At 50.9% G+C, this 19,416-nt stretch overlaps 6 protein-coding genes across 6 annotated transcripts; 3 read left to right on the top strand and 3 right to left on the bottom strand.

The window, feature by feature from the left end:
- Position 1: 1 nt before the first annotated feature.
- pam18 (putative mitochondrial DnaJ chaperone (Tim14)) lies at positions 2-846 on the top strand. Its single transcript, XM_025622348.1, has 4 exons — positions 2-124; positions 200-273; positions 332-385; positions 442-846. Exons 1-4 carry the CDS (start codon positions 77-79, stop codon positions 578-580), a joined length of 315 nt encoding a protein of 104 aa, XP_025484025.1. The 5' UTR covers positions 2-76; the 3' UTR covers positions 581-846.
- A 1,421-nt stretch (positions 847-2,267) lies between these two features.
- Positions 2,268-5,805, top strand: atrR (transcription factor atrR). The gene is made up of 7 exons (XM_025618031.1): positions 2,268-2,744; positions 2,812-2,939; positions 3,004-3,383; positions 3,433-3,929; positions 3,988-4,163; positions 4,214-4,774; positions 4,825-5,805. The coding sequence occupies exons 1-7, from the start codon at positions 2,544-2,546 to the stop codon at positions 5,573-5,575; spliced, it is 2,694 nt and encodes an 897-aa protein (XP_025484024.1). The 5' UTR covers positions 2,268-2,543; the 3' UTR covers positions 5,576-5,805.
- A 1,095-nt stretch (positions 5,806-6,900) lies between these two features.
- Positions 6,901-8,585, bottom strand: BO87DRAFT_382552 (putative C2H2 finger domain protein; the record flags this gene model as incomplete). Its single annotated transcript, XM_025624612.1, has 3 exons — positions 6,901-7,738; positions 7,917-8,458; positions 8,571-8,585. The coding sequence occupies 3 exons, from the start codon at positions 8,583-8,585 to the stop codon at positions 6,901-6,903; spliced, it is 1,395 nt and encodes a 464-aa protein (XP_025484023.1).
- A 3,665-nt stretch (positions 8,586-12,250) lies between these two features.
- On the top strand, positions 12,251-13,705 carry BO87DRAFT_128668 (putative nicotinamide N-methyltransferase). The gene is made up of 2 exons (XM_025618030.1): positions 12,251-13,008; positions 13,082-13,705. Exons 1-2 carry the CDS (start codon positions 12,516-12,518, stop codon positions 13,630-13,632), a joined length of 1,044 nt encoding a protein of 347 aa, XP_025484022.1. The 5' UTR covers positions 12,251-12,515; the 3' UTR covers positions 13,633-13,705.
- Positions 13,706-13,730: 25 nt separating this feature from the next.
- BO87DRAFT_349765 (putative S-adenosylmethionine-dependent methyltransferase) lies at positions 13,731-15,095 on the bottom strand. Its single transcript, XM_025621043.1, has 2 exons — positions 14,976-15,095; positions 13,731-14,801 (listed from the first exon to the last, which is right to left on the bottom strand). The coding sequence occupies exons 1-2, from the start codon at positions 15,032-15,034 to the stop codon at positions 13,778-13,780; spliced, it is 1,083 nt and encodes a 360-aa protein (XP_025484021.1). The 5' UTR covers positions 15,035-15,095; the 3' UTR covers positions 13,731-13,777.
- Positions 15,096-15,787: 692 nt separating this feature from the next.
- On the bottom strand, positions 15,788-17,923 carry dspD (putative protein-tyrosine phosphatase; the record flags this gene model as incomplete). Its single annotated transcript, XM_025619073.1, has 1 exon — positions 15,788-17,923. The coding sequence occupies one exon, from the start codon at positions 17,921-17,923 to the stop codon at positions 15,788-15,790; it is 2,136 nt and encodes a 711-aa protein (XP_025484020.1).
- Positions 17,924-19,416: the final 1,493 nt, after the last annotated feature.

Here is a 19,416-nt window from a genome sequence, read left to right as displayed (position 1 = left end):
CCTTGGATATCCCTCTTGCTGTGTCCTACGACCCTCACTCCGTCTACTTCTGAATTAGTCACTCGACTGTTTCAAGATGTCTACCATTGCTATCGGTCTCGGTGTCGCTACTGCGGCCTTCTTGGTAAGTCCGACTTGGGAACTGGACTGTATCTGCATAATGGATGACAGGAGGCTAATACGTACTCTCATCTGCTAGGGTCGCGCCGGTCTTCTTGCCTACCGTCGCTCCAAGGGAGGTGTGAATGCCATGGGCAAGGCCTTCTACAAGGGGTGAGCCATACACTGTTGTGTTATGATATACCGGCACCGATCACTAACTAGTATACAGAGGTTTCGAGCCGCGCATGAACCGCCGTGAAGCTGCCTTGATCCTCGAGCTTCCGTACGTCTCAACCCTTCAGACACGCTATATTCTTCGACTTCTAACCAACTATATAGGGAGCGTACTCTTAACAAGGACAAGGTCCGCAAGAAGCACCGCCAGCTCATGCTTCTCAACCACCCCGATCGTGGCGGCAGCCCGTACCTGGCGACCAAGATCAACGAGGCCAAGGAGTTCCTCGACAAACACACTTAAGGCTCTTCCAACGCGGATCCTCCACTAACGACTGTTCGGGGCGTTGTTGGATTGGGAGAGGAAACACGAACATGCTAGGGATGCATTAGGTATCTTCTATTGTACAAGAGAGATTCTTCTTAGGGTGAGCATAGCGAGGCGTTGGTGGGATTTCTTTTTTCGAAGACGAAAGATATGTCTTTGTGTGCTCCTTGCGTGGGGCTTTGTACTATTGTCTACTATATCCTGATGAGATCGCCACTCCTGAATATATAACTATCTGTTTGGTATCACGTCTTTCATTATACCTTCTGCCCTTCCAAGGACCTATTGGTTGGTCTGTTGGGTAAGTCTAAAGTATGCGTGTCTGGCGGAGATTGGTCTTCAGCCACTGCCATTATTCTGGAAACAACAGCGATATGATCATTGATCTCGCGTCAGTCCCTCGTCACTTGCTTCATGATTGTACGGCACTTTCAGGAGTGTAGAACCGTCACAGGTCCTTAGTTTATCAGGTGAATGAATGCAGACGGGGATTGACAGTCCAAGCACTCACATGCCCATGCGCTAGACAACCAGTATCCACGTTTCATCAGGCTACTACTACTGCTTATGGGTCCAAGATTCACCCCCTGAAATAGCTAGTTAGACACACGTCACTCAAGTTGGCAGCCTAAAACGCCCCCGATCTGAAGCGCTGCCGCCGGACGGGGCAAAGTCCGAAAGACCGATGGGCGCCAGGAAATTCAGGAAAAGAGCCAGACTGCCAAGCCGAGACCGGCCGGGACGGACTGTTCGGAGAAAAAGCCATCCGTCACCTGCCCATTTTCATTCGTCCAGAAACGGAGCCCGGTTGGATCAGATTCCGTGCTGCTGGACTAGTCAACTCTGGGTCTTGAATAGAATCCTAGTACTCTGTAAGTACTGGGTAAGACTAGACTAGGACTGGGGAACAATGCGAGTCGTCACGGTAAGCTGTACTGGAGACTACAACATGGCTCATACTGAGTAGATCATTTTTAAGGAGAGATTTTCACTTATCAGAATACGTGAATACGAGGCGATGATAACTGTCCCTGATCAGTAGTAAATAACAGCATTAATTAAAAACCTCAAGCGACTCCAACACACTCTCAGCCGATCTTTGTAGATGATCCCTTAAGTCCGTCCGCAGCGCTACTTACCTCCGTTTCAGGGACAAACAAAGAGTATTGACTGGAACAGTATCGAAGCTTTGCTTACCTACTCGTTTTTTCATCCTTTTACCCTTTCTTACTCTTTTAGGGCAGACAAAGCCAGAAAGGCAGCAAAGCTGTTACGTGACCAGTTGAACCTTGAACCTTCGTTAGCTCGATGACTCCTCCAACTTTCATCCAGGAGCTGTGACTGACGATCGTGTTCATCTTTCCTTTTTTTTCTTTCTTGTGGCATGCCCCCATTCTTTTCTGATGGATACTTGTTAAGTCTGTCTGACAGATCAGATCAAATTCCCTTCAGTCCCTCATTTTCCCCTCTTGTGAAGCTTTGACATCATCTCCGTTACATTTCTTTTCTTACCCCAATTTTTAAAAGTACATTTTTCGCCTTATCGTGCTAGACTCTCGCCACGTGCCTGTATCGGGGAAAGATTGGATTGATTGAGTAAGCCACACTTCTTCTCTCAGCCATTCCATCATTCATCGCCTTACGGTCTAATTCCTCCTCCCCCCTTTGCCTTCGACTACTTCTCAATCATAATTATTCCCCACCGACTACAGGCTCTAACCCCAGCTCACCCTAGTCGTTCCTTATCGGCATCTGGATTTTCGCGACACCTTCCCGCCCTAACGGCCGCTCCCTTCCATCTGCCCGTTGACGTCGTCGGGGACGAACCCCGCATCGCCCAAGACGCTCGAAGCATACCCGCTTGCACTGGGACTCCACTCCCTCACATAGGCAGGCTCCTATACTTTGCACCTTGCTGGATCCTCGCCCCCACGTCACCATGGACGGCATCGGGGAAGCGCCCGATGGCATGGGCTTCGACATGCCAATGCTCATGAACCAACAGCAGCAATTCTACGGCGCCTATGGACCGGATGGTTCGCCGATGGCGTCCGCTCACCAAACTATGTCTTACCAGGATGAGCAGTCAATGGGCGTCGGAGAAGATACCAATGATGCGAAGAGGCGAAGAATTGCAAGGGTAAGTCGCTAGTGATGCGCATGAAGTGTTTTCGGGGGGTTCAGGGCGCTGATTGTTCGCCGCATAGGCATGCGACATGTGCCGGAAGAAGAAAATCAAGTGTGATGGGAAAATGCCCAAGTGCTCGCACTGCATCAATTACAAGACAGATTGTGTGTTCACACAAGTCGAGAAGAAACGGAATCCGCCAAAGGGGTATGTACTCCGTCTGCTACCGGTCCCTGTATTCTATATCGCTGACGGGTTTGCTCTTGTACAGCGCCAAATATATCGAAGGACTGGAAAACCGTCTGGGAAGGATGGAGTCGCTGCTCCGTCTTTCTGGATTACTGTCCGAAGACGATGGTGGAAAGACTGATTTGGGAACGTTGGAGAAACGCCTGGCCGATCGATCGCTGGCAAACGGTGGCATAAGCCGTCCTAAAAGTCCGAACAAATTCACCGCTCCTCAATCCAACGCTCAATCACAACCGACGACTTCATCGCATCATTCTACCCCCCGTGTTGAGTCTCAGTCTAGCCCGCGCACAGCTGCTACGTCGCCGGAATCACAGAAGGAATCGGAAACCGAGGTCGAGGGCTTGTCGGATATGATGTGCTCTTTGGTTACGAACAATTGCGGAGAAACGCGCTATATCGGTGAGTGCTTTTGGATATTCATAGAATGGCTGGGATTAACAAACGATAGGGTCCTCTTCGGGATTCTCAATTTTCTCTCCCAAGGGTATCCAGTGGGTCAACGAGAAGACCGGCGACACTTCCTTCCAAGACATGATATCTTCTGCCTATATCGACGACAATAAGTGGATGTATTGGAAGCCCGAGATATTCAGCGACATTTTTGCCCGTCGCGTGTTCAAGCCATTGCCGCCCAAGGAAGAGGCTATGTCTCTCTTTCGAGACTTCTTTTCCAACTTTAACTGTATGTTCCCGCTCTTCCACGAGCCGACATTCATGCACTTGGTGGAACGCCAATATTCTCGGGATCCGTACGAAGGTTCTGGCTGGTGGGCTAGTATCAACGTGGTCCTGGCGATCTCGCACCGACTTCGAGTTATGAGCAATCTAGTGCCGCAGGAAGAAGACAAGAAGGCTTGGCTATACTTGAAGAACGCTATGGCTGTTTTGACCGAGCTTACTATGCGAAACACGGATTTACTAAGTGTTCAGGCCCTACTCGGCATGGTAAGTGATCCACTTCAGAAGTACTTTGGATATAGTCTTAGTGCTCATCGATCCGTAGTCGCTTTTCCTGCAGGGGACACCAAACCCCCAGCCGTCCTTTTTCCTGGTTGCAGCTGCTATCCGACTTTCTCACAGTATTGGTCTGCACAAGCGGGGTTCTGGATTTGGCTTGAATCCGGTGGAGGTGGAACAGCGGAAACGAGTGTTTTGGATTGCTTACCTTCTGGACAAAGAGTGAGTTAGATTCCATATATGTGGCCGACTCCCGTTTAACGTTCAAACAGTATCTGTCTTCGGTCCGGTCGCCCACCTGTTCAAGATGATGATGACATGAATGTCGAGTTACCGAGTGATGACCCCCCTGACAACATCGGCAACGTCCCATTATCGGACGGTACCAAATTCAACCTGTTCAGATCCATGTGCCGCTTTGCCATCATTGAAAGCCGAGTGTACAAGCGACTCTATTCCGCCAAAGCATCGAAGCAGTCTGACGGCGAGTTGTTGAACACTATCGGAGATCTTGATAAAGAGCTCGAGGAATGGAAGGATAGCATTCCTGTTGAACTCCGACCAGAAAACGAAATCAAGACAACCCACACGCCCCTTATCCTGCACGTTGTTGTACTTCATTTTGCGTACTACAACTGCTTGACTACTATCCACCGCATGTCCGTACACCATGGCTACTGGACGAGCCGGTTATCCAATTATGCGATTCAAGGTCTGAACGCGAGACCGTTGAATCCCAGAGTATTCTTGTCGGCAGTTCTCTGTGTAACGGCTGCGAGAGCTTCTATTAATCTGATCAAATACATACCCCAAGGCGATTTTGCCTGTGTCTGGTGAGTATTGCGCTGAAATGGACTGCCGGTCAGTAATTAACATGGAATAGGTTGATACTTTATTATCCGGTTTCCTCTCTGGTCACCCTATTTGCTAATATTCTGCAAAATCCTAATGATGCGCGGGCTCGCTCCGACGTCAAGTTGATGAACGTGGTCGTCAACTTCCTGTCTACTCTCGTCTCCGACGAGTCCAACGGAAGTGTCAAGCGTATGCTTGCTCTTTGCGGTGAATTTGAACGCATCGCCCAGGTAGTCCTCGACAAAGCCGAAAGAGACAGCCACTCGAAGAAGAAACGCAAATCTGCTCCCGACGAACCACGGCATGCGCCAGGGCACACAGCAGATGGGAATCGCCAGCCCGCTACACCAGCCGCGAAGCCAACAGATTCAGCACCGCCGCAACCTCCCACGACCGTTCCCTTCTCATCACCCTCGTTCTCTAATAATCCAAATCAGCCCGCAGCCAACATCCCTAATGAGCCACGAAATTTCACCCCAGGCCAGCCGCTCTCTGGAGCGAACGGGTTCACCACAAATCTCCAGGACAGCATGCACGGTCTATCAGGCCTTGGTGGAGACTTTGAAATGCTCAGCCCGGGTAACCTGGAAGGCGTGAACTTCGGCGACCAAGCGCCCTTCACAGCCAGTCCCGATACCCCTCTAGCACCCTTCCAACAACCCTTCGTCCCACAAGACCTCTGGCAAATGCCAATGACAATCGAATGGGACTGGGCAGATATGTCGAATAACTTCCCCGTCTTCGGTGATACCAACAACGGCCCACCGAACGGACCATAATATATGACGACACGAAGAACCCTCCCATTTTTCAAATCCATATCCTTACCAGTTTCAGCGGACTCCTGGAGTATTCAGCACGTACATACAGACAATTTGTCACTTCCTTCCTCTTCTCTGACCATATTCTAATTCGTCTGAGCTTCCGGCGTTTTCAAAAAGTCTAGGACGCACGCGCACAGCTATCACGCCACTCCACTATGATTGATTCTTCTTTTTCTTTCTTACTGTCACTATTTCCTCCTCCCTCCTCTTCTACCTTTTCTTCGATTTCCCTTACATATGTTCTTTCTTTAGGGAACGCTTTCTTAAGGGAAAGACTGCACTTGATACTTTTCTGAGTTTACATGTTTGGCGTCGGTCGGCGAAATATACATCGGGTTTGAAGGTGTAATATTATCATACATACGTGATAGGTAGTGATTTACTATCAAGTTACAGTTACCCTATAAGTTGTTTTTCATTCCGATTGTTTTACTACTAACCATCCATTGCACATCGCTACAAATGAAAGGTTATGGTAGGACAGGTGCTCCGAGACACGTGGTTTCCATATTAGGAACAACGAGTGATGAAAGAAGAAGCAAATTTACTGCACCGTACACTAGATTATGAACATACAATGTTTCATCTTTCAAAAGACATCTTTCGGGACATAAAATACAGATATACAAACGATGCTATGCATCTAGACCTCCGCATCACGTAAAACGTACTTATTTATTCGTATAATGTATTGGTTGATCGATTGATTCGTTAATCGAATGTGAGAGAGGAACTTCCCTCCTTCACGGCACCCTCAGCCGGATCATAAAGATAGGGGATAATGCAAGATCATGACGTTCGGTTACAATGACCGAGATATAGTATAGAGTGTAAGGAAAAAAGTGAAGCAAAGGGAAATGAGGACCAAGAAATAATACGCAAAAACACCTTGACGGCTGGTAAGAGGATGCAGCGACTTAATAGGTACAAAAAATTCCAAAGGACAAAGGAAATTGGTATAAACGGACATTGTGAGTGTGGGTGGTGGTGGTGGTGGTGGTGGTGGGTCGGCGGACCTTGTTCGGTAAACCTGGCCGAGGTATACAAATCCTGGGGTAAATCTGGCATACATGCAAAAGGGGGTGTTCCAACTCCAGTTTCAACGCAACTAGTCAAAAAAGAATAACCGGCATTTACAGAAGTCGCGCAAAGCTCGTACATGTCATCAAGTGATGGCTGCGATACAGCGGTCTGGCCAGCGATCCAAGGCTGAACCAGAATGAATATGAAGATCCGGAGGGGTGGGAAGGAGGGAGTCTAGACGGACGTGAGTCGTCGTTCTACTCTTCCATTCGGCCGAAGACGCCGTCGTCATCATCGTCTGCTTGTGTAGGCCGGCTTCCGAAGTCGACGTCCGCGTTGCGATGCTGCCGCTTGGCACGGTCAGCATTGCCCGTTCTCACTTCTCGCTCATCGGACACCTTGTATGACAAGGAGGGGTTGAATGACAGCGAGAGGAAGTTCGGGGTGGTGCTGGAGAAAGCCGCATCGGTAGCATCTGTTCTCGATTGATCCAGGCTACGGCCCTGGTTATCGACGGAGCTGGCTTGATCCAAGTAGCGGGTAGGGAGTGGAGGCACCGGTGGCACGCTCGGAGACATTTGCTGTGGCCCCATGCGCGGGGTTCCAAAGTTGCAAAGTCCGATGGCAGCAGCCAAGTCGGCCTCATCGTCTTCGTGCAGCTTGGCTTCGGCGGTGGAAGGTCGGGTGTCGATACTGGAATGGCGGAAATGCGAAAACGCCGGTGACGCCCATGGGGCACTGCTGGTGAAGGAGCTCGAGGGACCGGACTGGTAGGAATGGGAGAAGTGGGCTGACAGGTTGCCAGCGCTGTACCGCTTGTCCATCGTTGCCGGCTCCATAGACATGTCTTCGTCGTCATCGTCATCATCTTCGTCCATCGGAGGCGGGGTCGTCTCAGCTGAGCTGAGGCCGTCCCGAAGCTCCGACGACGCATCTGGTGACGCGGAAGAAAGATCCGACTCGGCCTCTCCGTTCTCTTCCGGACCATCCTGAGTCATGGTGACCAGAACGGAGGCAGCCTCCAGCAACTGGACCTGCTGATGTTTGGAGATCAAAAGCTTCGAGGTAATTGCCCATGCAGGGTCGTGTTCCCACCTAAGTTCCATAAAACGTCAACCCACTGCGTCCCAGCACGGCATGAGAGAGGTAGAGGAGAGGAGAAGTGAGATCAGGGGAGCTGGATGACCACGAGGGCGACCTTGCACAGAGCCGACATGGCGCATTGCTCCGGACCGAGCCAGACGGCAGGATGGCATGGGGGGAGGATACACACATATGCTTGGACAAGCAGCTGCCATGCTTATACCCTTTCCCGCAGCGATCGCAGCGAAGGTCTGCCATGGCACGCTTCCCTTCGCCTTTGACCAGGTGCGATCCTTCGCTGGCCCGTCTGTTTCGGTTCTTAGTGCTGACCGGCTTGGGGTTCGGGTTATTGGCATCTGCATTTGTCGGACCCGTCGACGATCCATCGTTGGCCTGGTTGGGTGACGTCTTGCGAGCGACCGGCGGTTCTTGGCTGGGACTGTTCATGCTTCGTGAAAGATAAGAGCCGAAACCGGAGGGGGCTCCGACCGAGCTGGACTCTAGGCCCTTCCGGCTCCCGCGCCGATGAGAGGGCATCGTAAGCCCCGTCCCATCGCCAGGAGCCTCCTTCATAGACGCCGCGACCGCGGCGGCGGCAGCATTTGCGGCGGCAGCGGTAGTAACGCTCTTGCGGCGAGTCACCCGGAAATTGGAGTTGACGGCACCGAGGGAGATGGAGTGAGAATGGTGGCGGGAGTTATGTTGGGGGAGCGGACGGGAAAGGGACAATTCCTAAGAGATAAGTATGACTGTGTTAGCCTGACCCACTGGGAAAGGGTGGTGGTGATTGCATCCACACACGACTATAGCCGGAGTGGCCATGAAAGGGAAGCTGGAGAGTTACCTTGAACGAGGCCATCTTTGAGTACGTGGACTCTCAGGCCTACAATTCGATGAATGCCCTTATTGTGGCGAGCGATGGAGAATGTGTAATCGATGCGGAGTGCTGGTTGCTGATAAGCAGTAAGTGGTGGTGAGGTTGAAGCTGAAGAGGAAGAATAAAAAAAAAGAAGAGAGAGGTGAAAGAAAGGAAAGAGGAGAAAGTGAGAGACGGTTGGAAAGCTAGTTTAACTGGTAGGCGAATCCCAGGGATACGAGCGGGCGACCAGGTACCTGCGAGGCTAAGGGTAAAAAGGTTCAGGACCCAAGCACAAGCAAAGCAGTCAATCACGGGGGCAATTGGGGGGAGGGGGGTTGAGTCAATTGGGGGAGGCGAGATAGATTTAGTAGATAAAGGGAGAGAAAGATGGGTGGATCAATGAAAGAAAGGGGAGAAGGAAATAGTGGAAGAGTAAAGTAGAGGTAGAAGTGGAAGATGGAAGGGGAGGAGGAAGAAGTACAAGAGGGAGGGAAAGTTTAGAGGAGAGAGAGAGAGAGAGAGAGAGAGTAAGAGACAAAAAGAGGAGAAAGAGGAGACAAGACAGACAGACAGACAAGACACAGACACAGAACCAGAGACAGTCACGACTAAACCAGCTACTGTTACTAGTGAGTGGTTGACAAAAAAAGCTGCAGGGCGATGCAAAGATGGACGGATTGGATGGCAGCACGAGGCCGTCTGGCTGGGACGGGTTACAGCCCTTGATTGGATGAGGCCATTGTACGATTACTGCGACTTTACAGAATTACCGGAAATCTACTAAATTTAATGATGAATGACGATATGCTCCCGTATTGATCTAGATATTTTTAAGGTAATTTTTACTCCCTTCCTCCCTCTTTTTGTTTTAATTTCATTACATTTATTTTGCGGGGGGGGGGGTGTCGCCATTTTTCCAATTTGGCCCTTTTTGGGTTCGCTAGTCCAAGTCCAGGAGTTGGCCTTCAGCAATGCGGGGGTTCGGGCGATCAGACACTGGGAAAAGTTGCTAAAAGTGCTCCATTTAATTTCGCCATTCAGCTTATCCGTCAGCTTCGGGCAAAATCACTAAAAAAAAAAATTAATTGCCGCTGGTTTGCAGTCAACCTGACGATTATCTTACTTTGAAACAGTTGATTGATTCAATAGAAGGATTGGAATTCCTCCATAATCTTCTGCTGATTATTACTACTATTATTATTATTTTTCTTTCTCACCATCCTGGTCAGGGTTTGCCCTGGTTCCTGACTAACCGGCGGCCAGCAAGAACAAGAACAACCAGGCAAGTGATGTGATTTGCTCCACTCGCATCGGGGTTCCGAGAGAAGTGGACTGGAAGGGAACGGGAGACCCAGGTCTGGATGGATGGATGATATCAACCAGTGCCTTGGAGGGTTCCATTGAGAAAAGAAACATCTTGTCAAAATAAAAAAAATAAAAAAAAATAAAATAAATAAAATAAATAAAATAAAATATTTAGGTCATAATAACACACAATTATTACAAAGGAGAAAAAGGAAGGAAAATAGAAAAACAAGAATGGTCCAGAAGGTGAATAATCCGCGGAGAGCTTTCATGGAATGTTTCTGCTTGTCTGTCTTGCTTTTTTGGCTGTCTACTATTTCTGGGAAATCTGTCGCAAAAGGACAAGTGTAGTTCCCAGTCCGTCGTCACCTGTTGGACTGATCATCCGTTCAGCAGCAGCCCACCAGCTCTGGTATGGATGGTGACACCCCAGACATTTTTCTTTTTCTCCCAAACTTTTTTCTTGCTTCTTCTTTTTTGTTTCTTTTTCTGCCTTGTTGTCCTTTTAAGAAATAGTTGAGACGGTCTAGAATGAAAATAAAAATGTCTTGTAAGAAAAAAAATAATATGTCGTCAGGTACAATGATCTCCGAAAAGAGAAAGAACAGGAAAAGAAATCCAACAGGTGACAATTATGATTTTCACTCCCTCCCGAAGAATCAGAGGAAACGAACTAATGCCAGTAATCGATCCATTGTGGTACAATGAATGGATGACTGACTTTAAGTGACTGACGTTCCCACCAAAAATCACTCACTCACTTTGCTGATCGGGGGTGCCCGCCCCGTGGCCATGACCATACGGTATTTTATTACGCTGCGATGGACCGGTCTAGGGCCTGCAGGTGGGGAGATGACATCATCGCGGATGACGATACCATACGGGTGATTGACAGAGGGGCCGGGGAACTGCCACCCGGTTTGGAGTACCGGTAATGTAATATGACGGGGTCACGGCCTTATCTTGAGACCCCCTCCATGGCAGCCCAGCCAAGTTGCCTGCTCGGGTCTAGCGCCGCCAGGAGGCCCAAATCAGTTGATAGCGATTGCCGCCCATTGTTACAAATAGGAATGTGCCTGGCGCGTCGAGGGGGGTTATCAGAGGACAACTATCTAGTCAATATTCAACTAGTTAGTTAACGACTAACTGTCTGACTAGCGATCGGGATGTGGTGCGCTGCACTTACAAAGCAACTCTCTAAAACTACCGTGATGCCTTTGAGAATAACTTACGCCTTTGTCCGTTGCAGTACGATTGGCCGCCTTCTGTTCGACAAACACGGCTCTGGATGGTCTCAGGCAATGAAAAGGGCCTTTATTCTTCCATCGCAACTTTTTTGAGGTGCCTCTGGTCATTAACAACGCGTCAACATCTGTGTTATTGCTCTATCAGACGGGCCATGTCAATAGATGATGCATGAGCTGATCAATCGGTGCTGACTTGGCTCTTCCACAGCATATACCCAACGAACAGCTCCGATTTCGCATTAACTTTATCCTCAAAGTGCATTGCCGACATGGAAGGCCGACACGGACTGCCAGCGTTTCGGATGGGGACAATGCCACCAATAGAGGGTGATCTGTGCCTCGTTGTTAACAATGTGGCCATGAACAAACACGTCGCGTCGACAGGTCAACAACCAAAGATCATATTCAATTACAGATGGAGGAGTAATTGGAGAAGGATTTGGAAGCTGTTTCATCACCGTTGGCCCTCAACCGAGCGGGGAACCTGAGACACAATCGGGTATCTTTATAGCAGACGACCACGTTAACGAGAGGTCTTATAGAAGCACCTCAAAAGGTATGGTATGATACTCGTACTAACTTCGCAGGTGGTACGAGGAGTTCTAGCCGAACGTGGGTTGACTCGCTCGGAGCATCAGCGTAGTCCGGAGTAGCATCCGACCGATCCATTGACCTGTGATACGCGACACTTTCTGCAGCAAAGTTACCACGAGCGTTGGTCAGGTACATGAAAAGAGATTGACTAGTAAAGTAAGGTAAGCATCAAGTCAGGATCGGCTTGTCGATCGGGCCTGAGGATTTTCGGTGATTCGATCCAACGGAGGAGAGTCACTTGCTCAGAGTGCAGTGGGTGCAATGCGACCGTTGCTGCAATGCATCAGATGCCTTCCACCCTCACTCATAATATGAAATGGTAATGGAATGTCTTATAGTCGGCCACATAGTGCAGCCCCTCTCGTTGGTATTCAGCAATGCACTGCTAACTATTGTCGCTACAAAGTACTACTTAGCTAACCAACTTCTACCATCTAGATCTGCTCGACTGAACTAGAATAATAAGGCTCAGTAATTCTCCGGACAGCGAGAAGCTAATCTTCATTGCGCCTCTAGAATATTCAGAAACCCGCATCGTAGCACTCCACCTTGCACATCACCCCCAAATAACCATGGATAGTCAACTCTCTTTCACGCCCCAAAAAAGGGACGGCCCTATACTTCAGGCACTGTTGTCTCCGATTGGCCGCAGCGGCAGTGGGTACACCAATCAATTTCCCACCGTGTTTCTATAGTAGAACCACTTCAAACTCCTCTTTTCCCCCTCACGCGCCCCTCCGAGAAAATTATTGAGAGAAGTCTCTATAATAAGACCCAGGCAGAAATGCTTCACTCGCGCCTTCGTCCTCTTCCTCGTCGACATCCCCTCCCCAACTCCGAGGACTCTGCCCCTCGCCCCGAGTTTGACGACCCCGATACTGAGGCCGACCCGGAGGAATCTTCCGAAGACCTTTTCGCCGCATTTCTCCCACACCTATTCCCAGATGATGCACCCTCTTTTCACGGCGATCCAGGCCAGCATCTCCTTTACTCGTCTCCCCGCTATGGCGATCTCGAAATCATGGTGCCCTCGTACCCAACCCAGACCGGCAAGCGCTCCCAGGAGGTAGCGGAGGGGCTACCCCGCCCCGACGGCCAGGTCAACCATATCGAAGAGGGCCGGAAGCTGTTTGCACATTTCCTCTGGAGCGCGGCCATGGTTGTTGCCGAGGCGGTAGAGAAGGCAGATGAGCTGGAAGCTAGTGGGCAATTGAAGAGTACGGATGAGCTTACCATGTGGAGGGTGAGGGGGGAGAGGGTGTTGGAATTAGGCGCTGGTCAGTACTCCTCTTATCCTATCCACTAATGCTCGTAGATTATCACCAAACACAAATGCTAACATCCTTTCAGGCGCCGCACTACCATCCGTTGTCTGCGCGCTCGCCCAGGCCTCCACCGTGACAGCAACCGACCACCCCTCCTCCCCCGCCTTATCAGGCGCCATCAAATTCAACCTGGACCACAACCTACGCTCCCCCAAGGTGTCATCAACCTCCACAACCGTGACAATCCAACCCCACGAATGGGGTACCCTAGAGACCGATCCCTGGGCCGTGCAGAACAAGGCCAGCTTCAACCGCATCGTCGCGGCAGACTGCTACTGGATGCGCTCGCAGCACGAGAACCTCGCGCGCACGATGTGCTGGTTCCTTGCCCCTGGCGGGCGCGTCTGGGTCGTGGCTGGATTTCATACTGGACGGGCGATTGTCGCAGGCTTTTTCGAGACGGCAGTGCAGACGGGATTGGAGATTGAGCGGATCTACGAGCGGGATTTGATTGCGGGCCAGGAAGATGGACGCGAGGTGCGTCGCGAGTGGGTGGCGCAGAGGGAGGGAGAGGGACCGGAGAACAGGAGACGGTGGTGTGTGGTTGCGCTTTTGAAAAAGAAAGACGATATGTAAGAGGGTGGATGGATGAGATGGATGCGCCATGAATAACGACAACGACACAGCATAGATACAACAGCGAGAGCCAAGACATAGACATTCACATATACCTTCTATACCTACTATATAACTCTATACCAAATCTATTCTTCTTCTAGAATCATACCCTCTGAAAACACACCGTACAAACACCCTGTCCTTCTCTCCCCCCAAACCTAAACCTCGGATACTCAACCCGTCCCCAAACCACAAACTTATCCTCCTCCCCATCACCACCATCACCAGTACCGGAACCACCCCTAGTAAACCAAGCAACCAACTCCTCCTCGGTCCAATTACAACTCGTAACAACCACAAACCCACCCTTCCTCACCAACCCCCTCACAATCCCGGGATATCTCTCACAAACCCTCCTCTGAACCGTCTTTCCCGACGCATGCCCTTCCCCAGCAGCAGCACCATCAGCATCAGGAATAACCTCATCCGACAACGAAACCGCATCAAACGTCCCCTTATCAAGCACAATATCAAACCCGCCCTTATCATACGGGAACCAATCCACCTTTCCTCCCTTCACTCCCTTCCCATCACCTTCTTCTTCTTCAGAAGTACTAGTCTGATACACATCCCCATGCAAAATATCCCACTCCTCGAACCGAATATTCGTATCGCCTCCTTCCCCATTCCCCTCTTTTACCCCCTCATCCCCCTCATCCTCATCAGACTCTTCATCCGAATCAGACAAATAAGCCGAATGAATCCTCAACCTCTGCAACTCCCTCGCCAACTGCACACTCCTAATGGAGTAATCAATCCCTACCATAACACCCTTATACCCGCCTCGCTTTCTCAGTAGGGCGAGCATGCTCCCGTTGCCGGTGCCGAGGTCGAGGATAGATGGAGCTTGCTCATCACCATTTTGGTTATTATCGTTGGTGTTAGTGTTCACCGGCGCAAGCGGAAATTCCTCATCCGTCAGGAACTGCAGGACTTTATCGGGCGCATTGTGTTCCGAGAACCAGGATGTGCCAGGGTCGGAGTCGTCGTCTATGTCATCTTCTTCATCTTCATCTTCGGAGGAGGAGTCTGTGTTGGTGTTGGGGGTGGGTTTTGTGGTGGTGGTGGTGGTGGTGGTATGTTTTGTGGAGAGGTGGGAGAGGGTGCGTGCGTAGAAGGTTTCCCAGCTATATTGATTGAAAGAGTGTGTTAGTAGGGGGTTCAAATGTTGGTTTGGGGGTATGGTGGTCGATATAGGGAATTTGGGTATGGTGTATGAGGGGTAGCGGGGTAGAGTGGATGAAAACTTCGTTGGTTTTCATATGTACTCCGGATGGATGCTGATGTTGGCTGCTACTTACTAGTCTTTTGTGCCTAGTTCGCTGGGCGAGAGATGCGCCGGATGGCTGTCGTCGGCCATACTGTCAGACTGTTGTCCTTGTGTTCTGATCAGTGGCAGATTGGCTGTGTCGAAAATTCACAAGTCTAACCCGCATGACGTTTCAGTAGGTTCAATGCCAGCCGCTCGGCACTCGGCCCGCTTTAAACCCGCTACTACAAAGTAAACTCCATACGAACTACAAACTACACTACATACATTGCTACTGCTACTGGTATGTGTTCTTGTTAACTTGATTCAATCACTAGCCCCAGGGTATTTCGCAGCTGAAATGCCAATATCGACAACACAGAATGAGTGGACGAATACACAGGGTGCATCACAAACGAACAGTAATAATATTACAAGTTACCAGGCAACTCTTCGCCGCCTTTTATCATCTTTTTAACACCCAGGACGCCGGTTGACCGAAAGCATGCAATGTCGACGCACGGCCTTGAATGCAACATGGGCCGCTGGTTGACCAAGGGAATGAAATTGCACAGTGGCAGATGTATGAACGAAAGAATAACGACCGTAAGCCCGCTTTGGTCATCAAGTCATCAAATCAGGAGAAAAAAAAAGGGAAATGGTAGAAGCGAATAGAAAGAGAAAAATGCCACCACAGCTGAAAGAGAGAATGACGGTAGATCAGTAGATCATAATGAAAGCTGTAGAGATGGGACAAGGTCAACACGAGTAAACCTCAGGTGTATATGGTCATGGAATCATTTCTTGGACGTAGCTCCCGGAAGCCCGTCCTCAAGACAATCTGTCTTGGACATTATGGCAGAATTACAGAAACTCATCAATATTCCTCATGATCAGGCGCTCATTGCCTGGAGGCGGTGATCGAGGGTCTGCAACTCGCGACCCGAACCGCAGCCCGTGGGGACCGTCGTCCTCGAGGCAGTCGGCAATAGAACGCGAAAGAGGCGGGGCCAGAAATCCAGTGGTTCTCGGCGAGAAAAGCGAGTTCATTCCATCTGGCATGTCTTGCACGAAGACGTCCGTCTTAGCCAGAGAACATGGCCCGCCTTCGGGACGCCACGAAGGCGCAGTATATTCGGGTTGTAGAGTTTTGCCCGTCGGCCCCAGGTGATAAGTAGCCTGCCGGAAGGGCAGTGGCCGAGGAGACAAGCTGCGCTTGTGTGAGAGCGACTGTGAGAAGCCCAGATTCTCTATCGAAAGAGGCGTCGTCTGGTTAGAGGACACCGATATAGAGCTCATCGACGACTGCGAAAGGCCGTTCGACGAAGCTGGCTCCGCATCCGAGCTGCCACTGAGAAAGCCCGGCGTGCTGGCTTCCGAAACATCTGTCCTGGCTGTTTGGGGTGGCTGAGGCTCGGAGCACCTGCGCGCCCCGCCGACAAACCACTCCTCCGGGGCCGCTTTCGAAAGCTTGCCGCGGAGTAGCCGAGAACGAAAGTCCGTCAGCTGATAGATCAGACTCATGTTGGGGCTGACCCAGCGACTACGTTCTTTAACAAGCTCGTAGACCGAGTTAAAATCCAACTGTCGGTTTTTGTAGAGACCATAGGCGATGACCAACGATGCCGATCGACTAGCACCCAGCTGGCAGTGGATGAGTACCTTTTTACCTTCAGATATGCGAGAATCGATCAACTCGCAAAGCGGGAAAAGATCATCCAGAATCTCGGAGTTGTGGTCCCAACCGACGTGGACATATTCCGGTCCAGACGAGTCCTTCTGAGGTGTGGCAGGCGAAGAGTCGTCATTTTGGGGGAACTCAAAGGCAGACTTGAAGGATGCATCGGACATGGCCGTCCACGGTTCTCCAGTCGACAGTCGCTTCGTACTTGCCGACCCATTGCGCAAGGTGCTGACCACCGTGCCGGTGCTACCAGCAGTCGCGGTGAACGGATTTGCCACCTCCTTGGCCACATTCACGACCACATCGAATTGCGAAGCTTCTTGCGCGGTCGGCTCCAGGTACAGGAAGACGCCAGAGTCATAGATTTGGATCGGTCCATTCGGATAACCTCGCTCGTTGCGCCGCGTCGACTCTCTCGAGTCGAGGTGGTCATCCTCCTCTTCCAATTCATGCAGCACTCCCGATCCTTCGTCGGGCACCGTTTGCAGTGGGGAGAGGTTGCTCTCTGACGCACCCGACGGTCGCCGGGCACCATGATGGGTCATCGGTCGGGGCAGTTGCATGCCACCCTTCGGGCCGAATGATGGAGAAAACACAGACGTGAGGGACGGGGAGGACTCGGTGTGGCGCAAAGCGTGCGGGGTCGGCGGCACATCGTTACCGTTGCTTGAAAAGGACCGATCAAACCCAGGAGTGCGGATTGTAAGATTGGCGGGCTTGCGGCGCATGCCCTTCGGTGGTACATGGATTGGGGAGGGCGGGGCGGAGAGATGGTGTTGGGAGGTGGTTTCTACGACAGAGGCCGTTGCAATAGGCGGGCGGGACCCTTGCGATGGCAGAGGCATTCTCAGAGAAAGATTCTTGAGGTTGCGTGCGCGCCTGCCGGGGGAGTCGGGCCGTGCGACATTTTGGCTATCCGTTGACGGTTTCAAGTCGGTGGTCGGAGCCGCCGAGTGCGTTTGGCACTCAGCCTTGTGGGCAACTGGCATAAAGGTAGGATATGATAACGGCATGGATGACGGAGATTCGGGCGAGGAGCTCGGGGAGGTATCCACGGCCGAAGGAGGATCGAAGGTGGAGATGGTGGTGGTGGGAGACGAATCAGTGGAGCCTGATGTCATCGATGATATACTTTCGCGATGTTGAAAGGGAAGTGGGCGTCGCGATGTGTTGACTGTGACATTGGTCGGAACCCTAAGTGGTTTGACGAGTGAAGTTCGGTCCGTCGTGTCGGGGAACTCGGGCGACCTCCCAAACACAGACATAAAAGAAGGGAACGAATCCGGGGCTGACGGTGAGCTGGTTTGCACAGGCATCGTGAGGCCCGGGGAGGATGGAGATGAGGAGGTACACCTGCGTTTGAAAGGGGACACCCTCTCAGGATCGCAGCTGCTATAGATCGCTGGCGCAAATAATGTAGCCGTAGCACAAGTATTGCCACCAGCCCGGGGAAGACAAGATAGAGTCGCACTTGCTACCAGCGCAAATGACCTTTTGGACAGAGGACAATCAGCTTCCATGTTTCAGCTTATGTTGACCTTCGATGGTAGAGAGGCAAGCACGGCTGCAAGGAGGGTGAAACCAGAATGGCGATCGGCCAGCTTGAAATGAAACCACGAGAGCTACCGGCGGTTGTAAGAGAACCAGGGGAGAAGCAGCAGCAGCAGATGATGATGGATAGAAGGATGGGACGAAAGCCATTCACAGAGGGGTCCCAACAAGGTCCGAGACTGGGAACATACCAAGGAATGCCGCAAGAGAACTGTTGCCTCTTTATTTGGAGGATGTTGTCAGTGATAGGCGTAAAGGATTGTTATTGATAAACGTCAACGGGAAGCAACAACGGCGACATGGATAGAAAGTCGAAATCGAAAATAGACAATTAAGATGAAGGAGGGATTGACAAGAACCAGAAAAGAAAATAGAAAGAAAAGAATAAGCAGAGAACCAAGGGGGGTGGAGGTTTTCTGGAAAGTGATGGAGGGCACAATGCAACTGGGAGGAATAGCCGCCCGGTGATTGTGTGGGCAGTCGTTCCTCCGGGGAATGACGAAAGAAGCAGCAGTTGTGGGAGGGTCTCGGTCACAGAGAAGAAGAGGAGAGGGAAGGGAGCAAAGAACGACTGCCCACCCACCCAAAAGAAAAGAAAAGCAGACTTGTGGATAAAGAAGTAAGTCCCTGTGATGAGGAGGGGGGGAAGGGAGAGGGGGTTTAGTTCTTTTTGGTGAAAAAGAAAAAAAAGGAAGGAAAAGGAAGGTAAGAAGAGGAGAGGGGGAAAAGGTAGAAGAGGGGAAAGGGAAAAGAGGAAGATCGAGGGTGAGTCGAGCCAGCCAGAAAGGAAGGGAAATGAGCGAAAGAGAGAGTAGAGTAGTAAGAGAGTGAGAGGGAGAGTAGCGAGCGCGTAGTAAGAGAGTGAGCGCGCGAGACAGAGTGAGAGAGAGAGTGAGTGACAGAGCACGAAGTACTACTAGACTAGAGCCAGTCTGTCTGTCTTCCCGATGGCAGGCACCACAGCAGCAAACAACAGTAACCGCAACAGCAGCAGCACAAGCAGTAAGTTCTTTTTAAGTGGCGGCAGTCACAGCAACGGCAGCAAATAATAAGCAACCGAACCCACCCGAGCGCTAAGAATAAACCACCGCACGGTATGGGAAAAGACGCCGTGACTTGCCAGACTTGCCAGACTTGCAACAGAAAAGAAAAAAGTAAAATGGTAGCAGTTCGTTTTGGGACGGGAAAGGGAAAGGGCGGATGTCCTGATTGGGTCCGGCCGGCCGTGTTGCTGTCAGCCAGCCAATCACCAGCTTTT

Source organism: Aspergillus neoniger (assembly GCF_003184625.1).
Source record: "Aspergillus neoniger CBS 115656 unplaced genomic scaffold BO87scaffold_3, whole genome shotgun sequence".
Taxonomy (NCBI): Eukaryota; Fungi; Ascomycota; class Eurotiomycetes; order Eurotiales; family Aspergillaceae; genus Aspergillus; species Aspergillus neoniger.
Note: the sequence above shows the minus strand (reverse complement) of the source record. Positions and strands in the feature narration are given on the sequence as shown.

Excerpts from the sequence above, each read along its gene's own strand:
- pam18 (XM_025622348.1), top strand. The coding sequence starts at position 77 with ATGTCTACCATTGCTATCGGTCTCGGTGTCGCTACTGCGGCCTTCTTG. Across the intron at positions 125-199 it reads TCGCTACTGCGGCCTTCTTG|GGTCGCGCCGGTCTTCTTGC; the intron begins GTAAGTCCGACT and ends CTCATCTGCTAG. Across the intron at positions 274-331 it reads GGCAAGGCCTTCTACAAGGG|AGGTTTCGAGCCGCGCATGA; the intron begins GTGAGCCATACA and ends ACTAGTATACAG.
- atrR (XM_025618031.1), top strand. The coding sequence starts at position 2,544 with ATGGACGGCATCGGGGAAGCGCCCGATGGCATGGGCTTCGACATGCCA. Across the intron at positions 3,384-3,432 it reads CGGAGAAACGCGCTATATCG|GGTCCTCTTCGGGATTCTCA; the intron begins GTGAGTGCTTTT and ends AACAAACGATAG. Across the intron at positions 4,164-4,213 it reads GCTTACCTTCTGGACAAAGA|TATCTGTCTTCGGTCCGGTC; the intron begins GTGAGTTAGATT and ends ACGTTCAAACAG.
- BO87DRAFT_128668 (XM_025618030.1), top strand. The coding sequence starts at position 12,516 with ATGCTTCACTCGCGCCTTCGTCCTCTTCCTCGTCGACATCCCCTCCCC. Across the intron at positions 13,009-13,081 it reads GGTGTTGGAATTAGGCGCTG|GCGCCGCACTACCATCCGTT; the intron begins GTCAGTACTCCT and ends ACATCCTTTCAG.
- BO87DRAFT_349765 (XM_025621043.1), bottom strand. The coding sequence starts at position 15,034 with ATGGCCGACGACAGCCATCCGGCGCATCTCTCGCCCAGCGAACTAGGC. Across the intron at positions 14,802-14,975 it reads GAACTAGGCACAAAAGACTA|CTGGGAAACCTTCTACGCAC; the intron begins GTAAGTAGCAGC and ends CAATCAATATAG.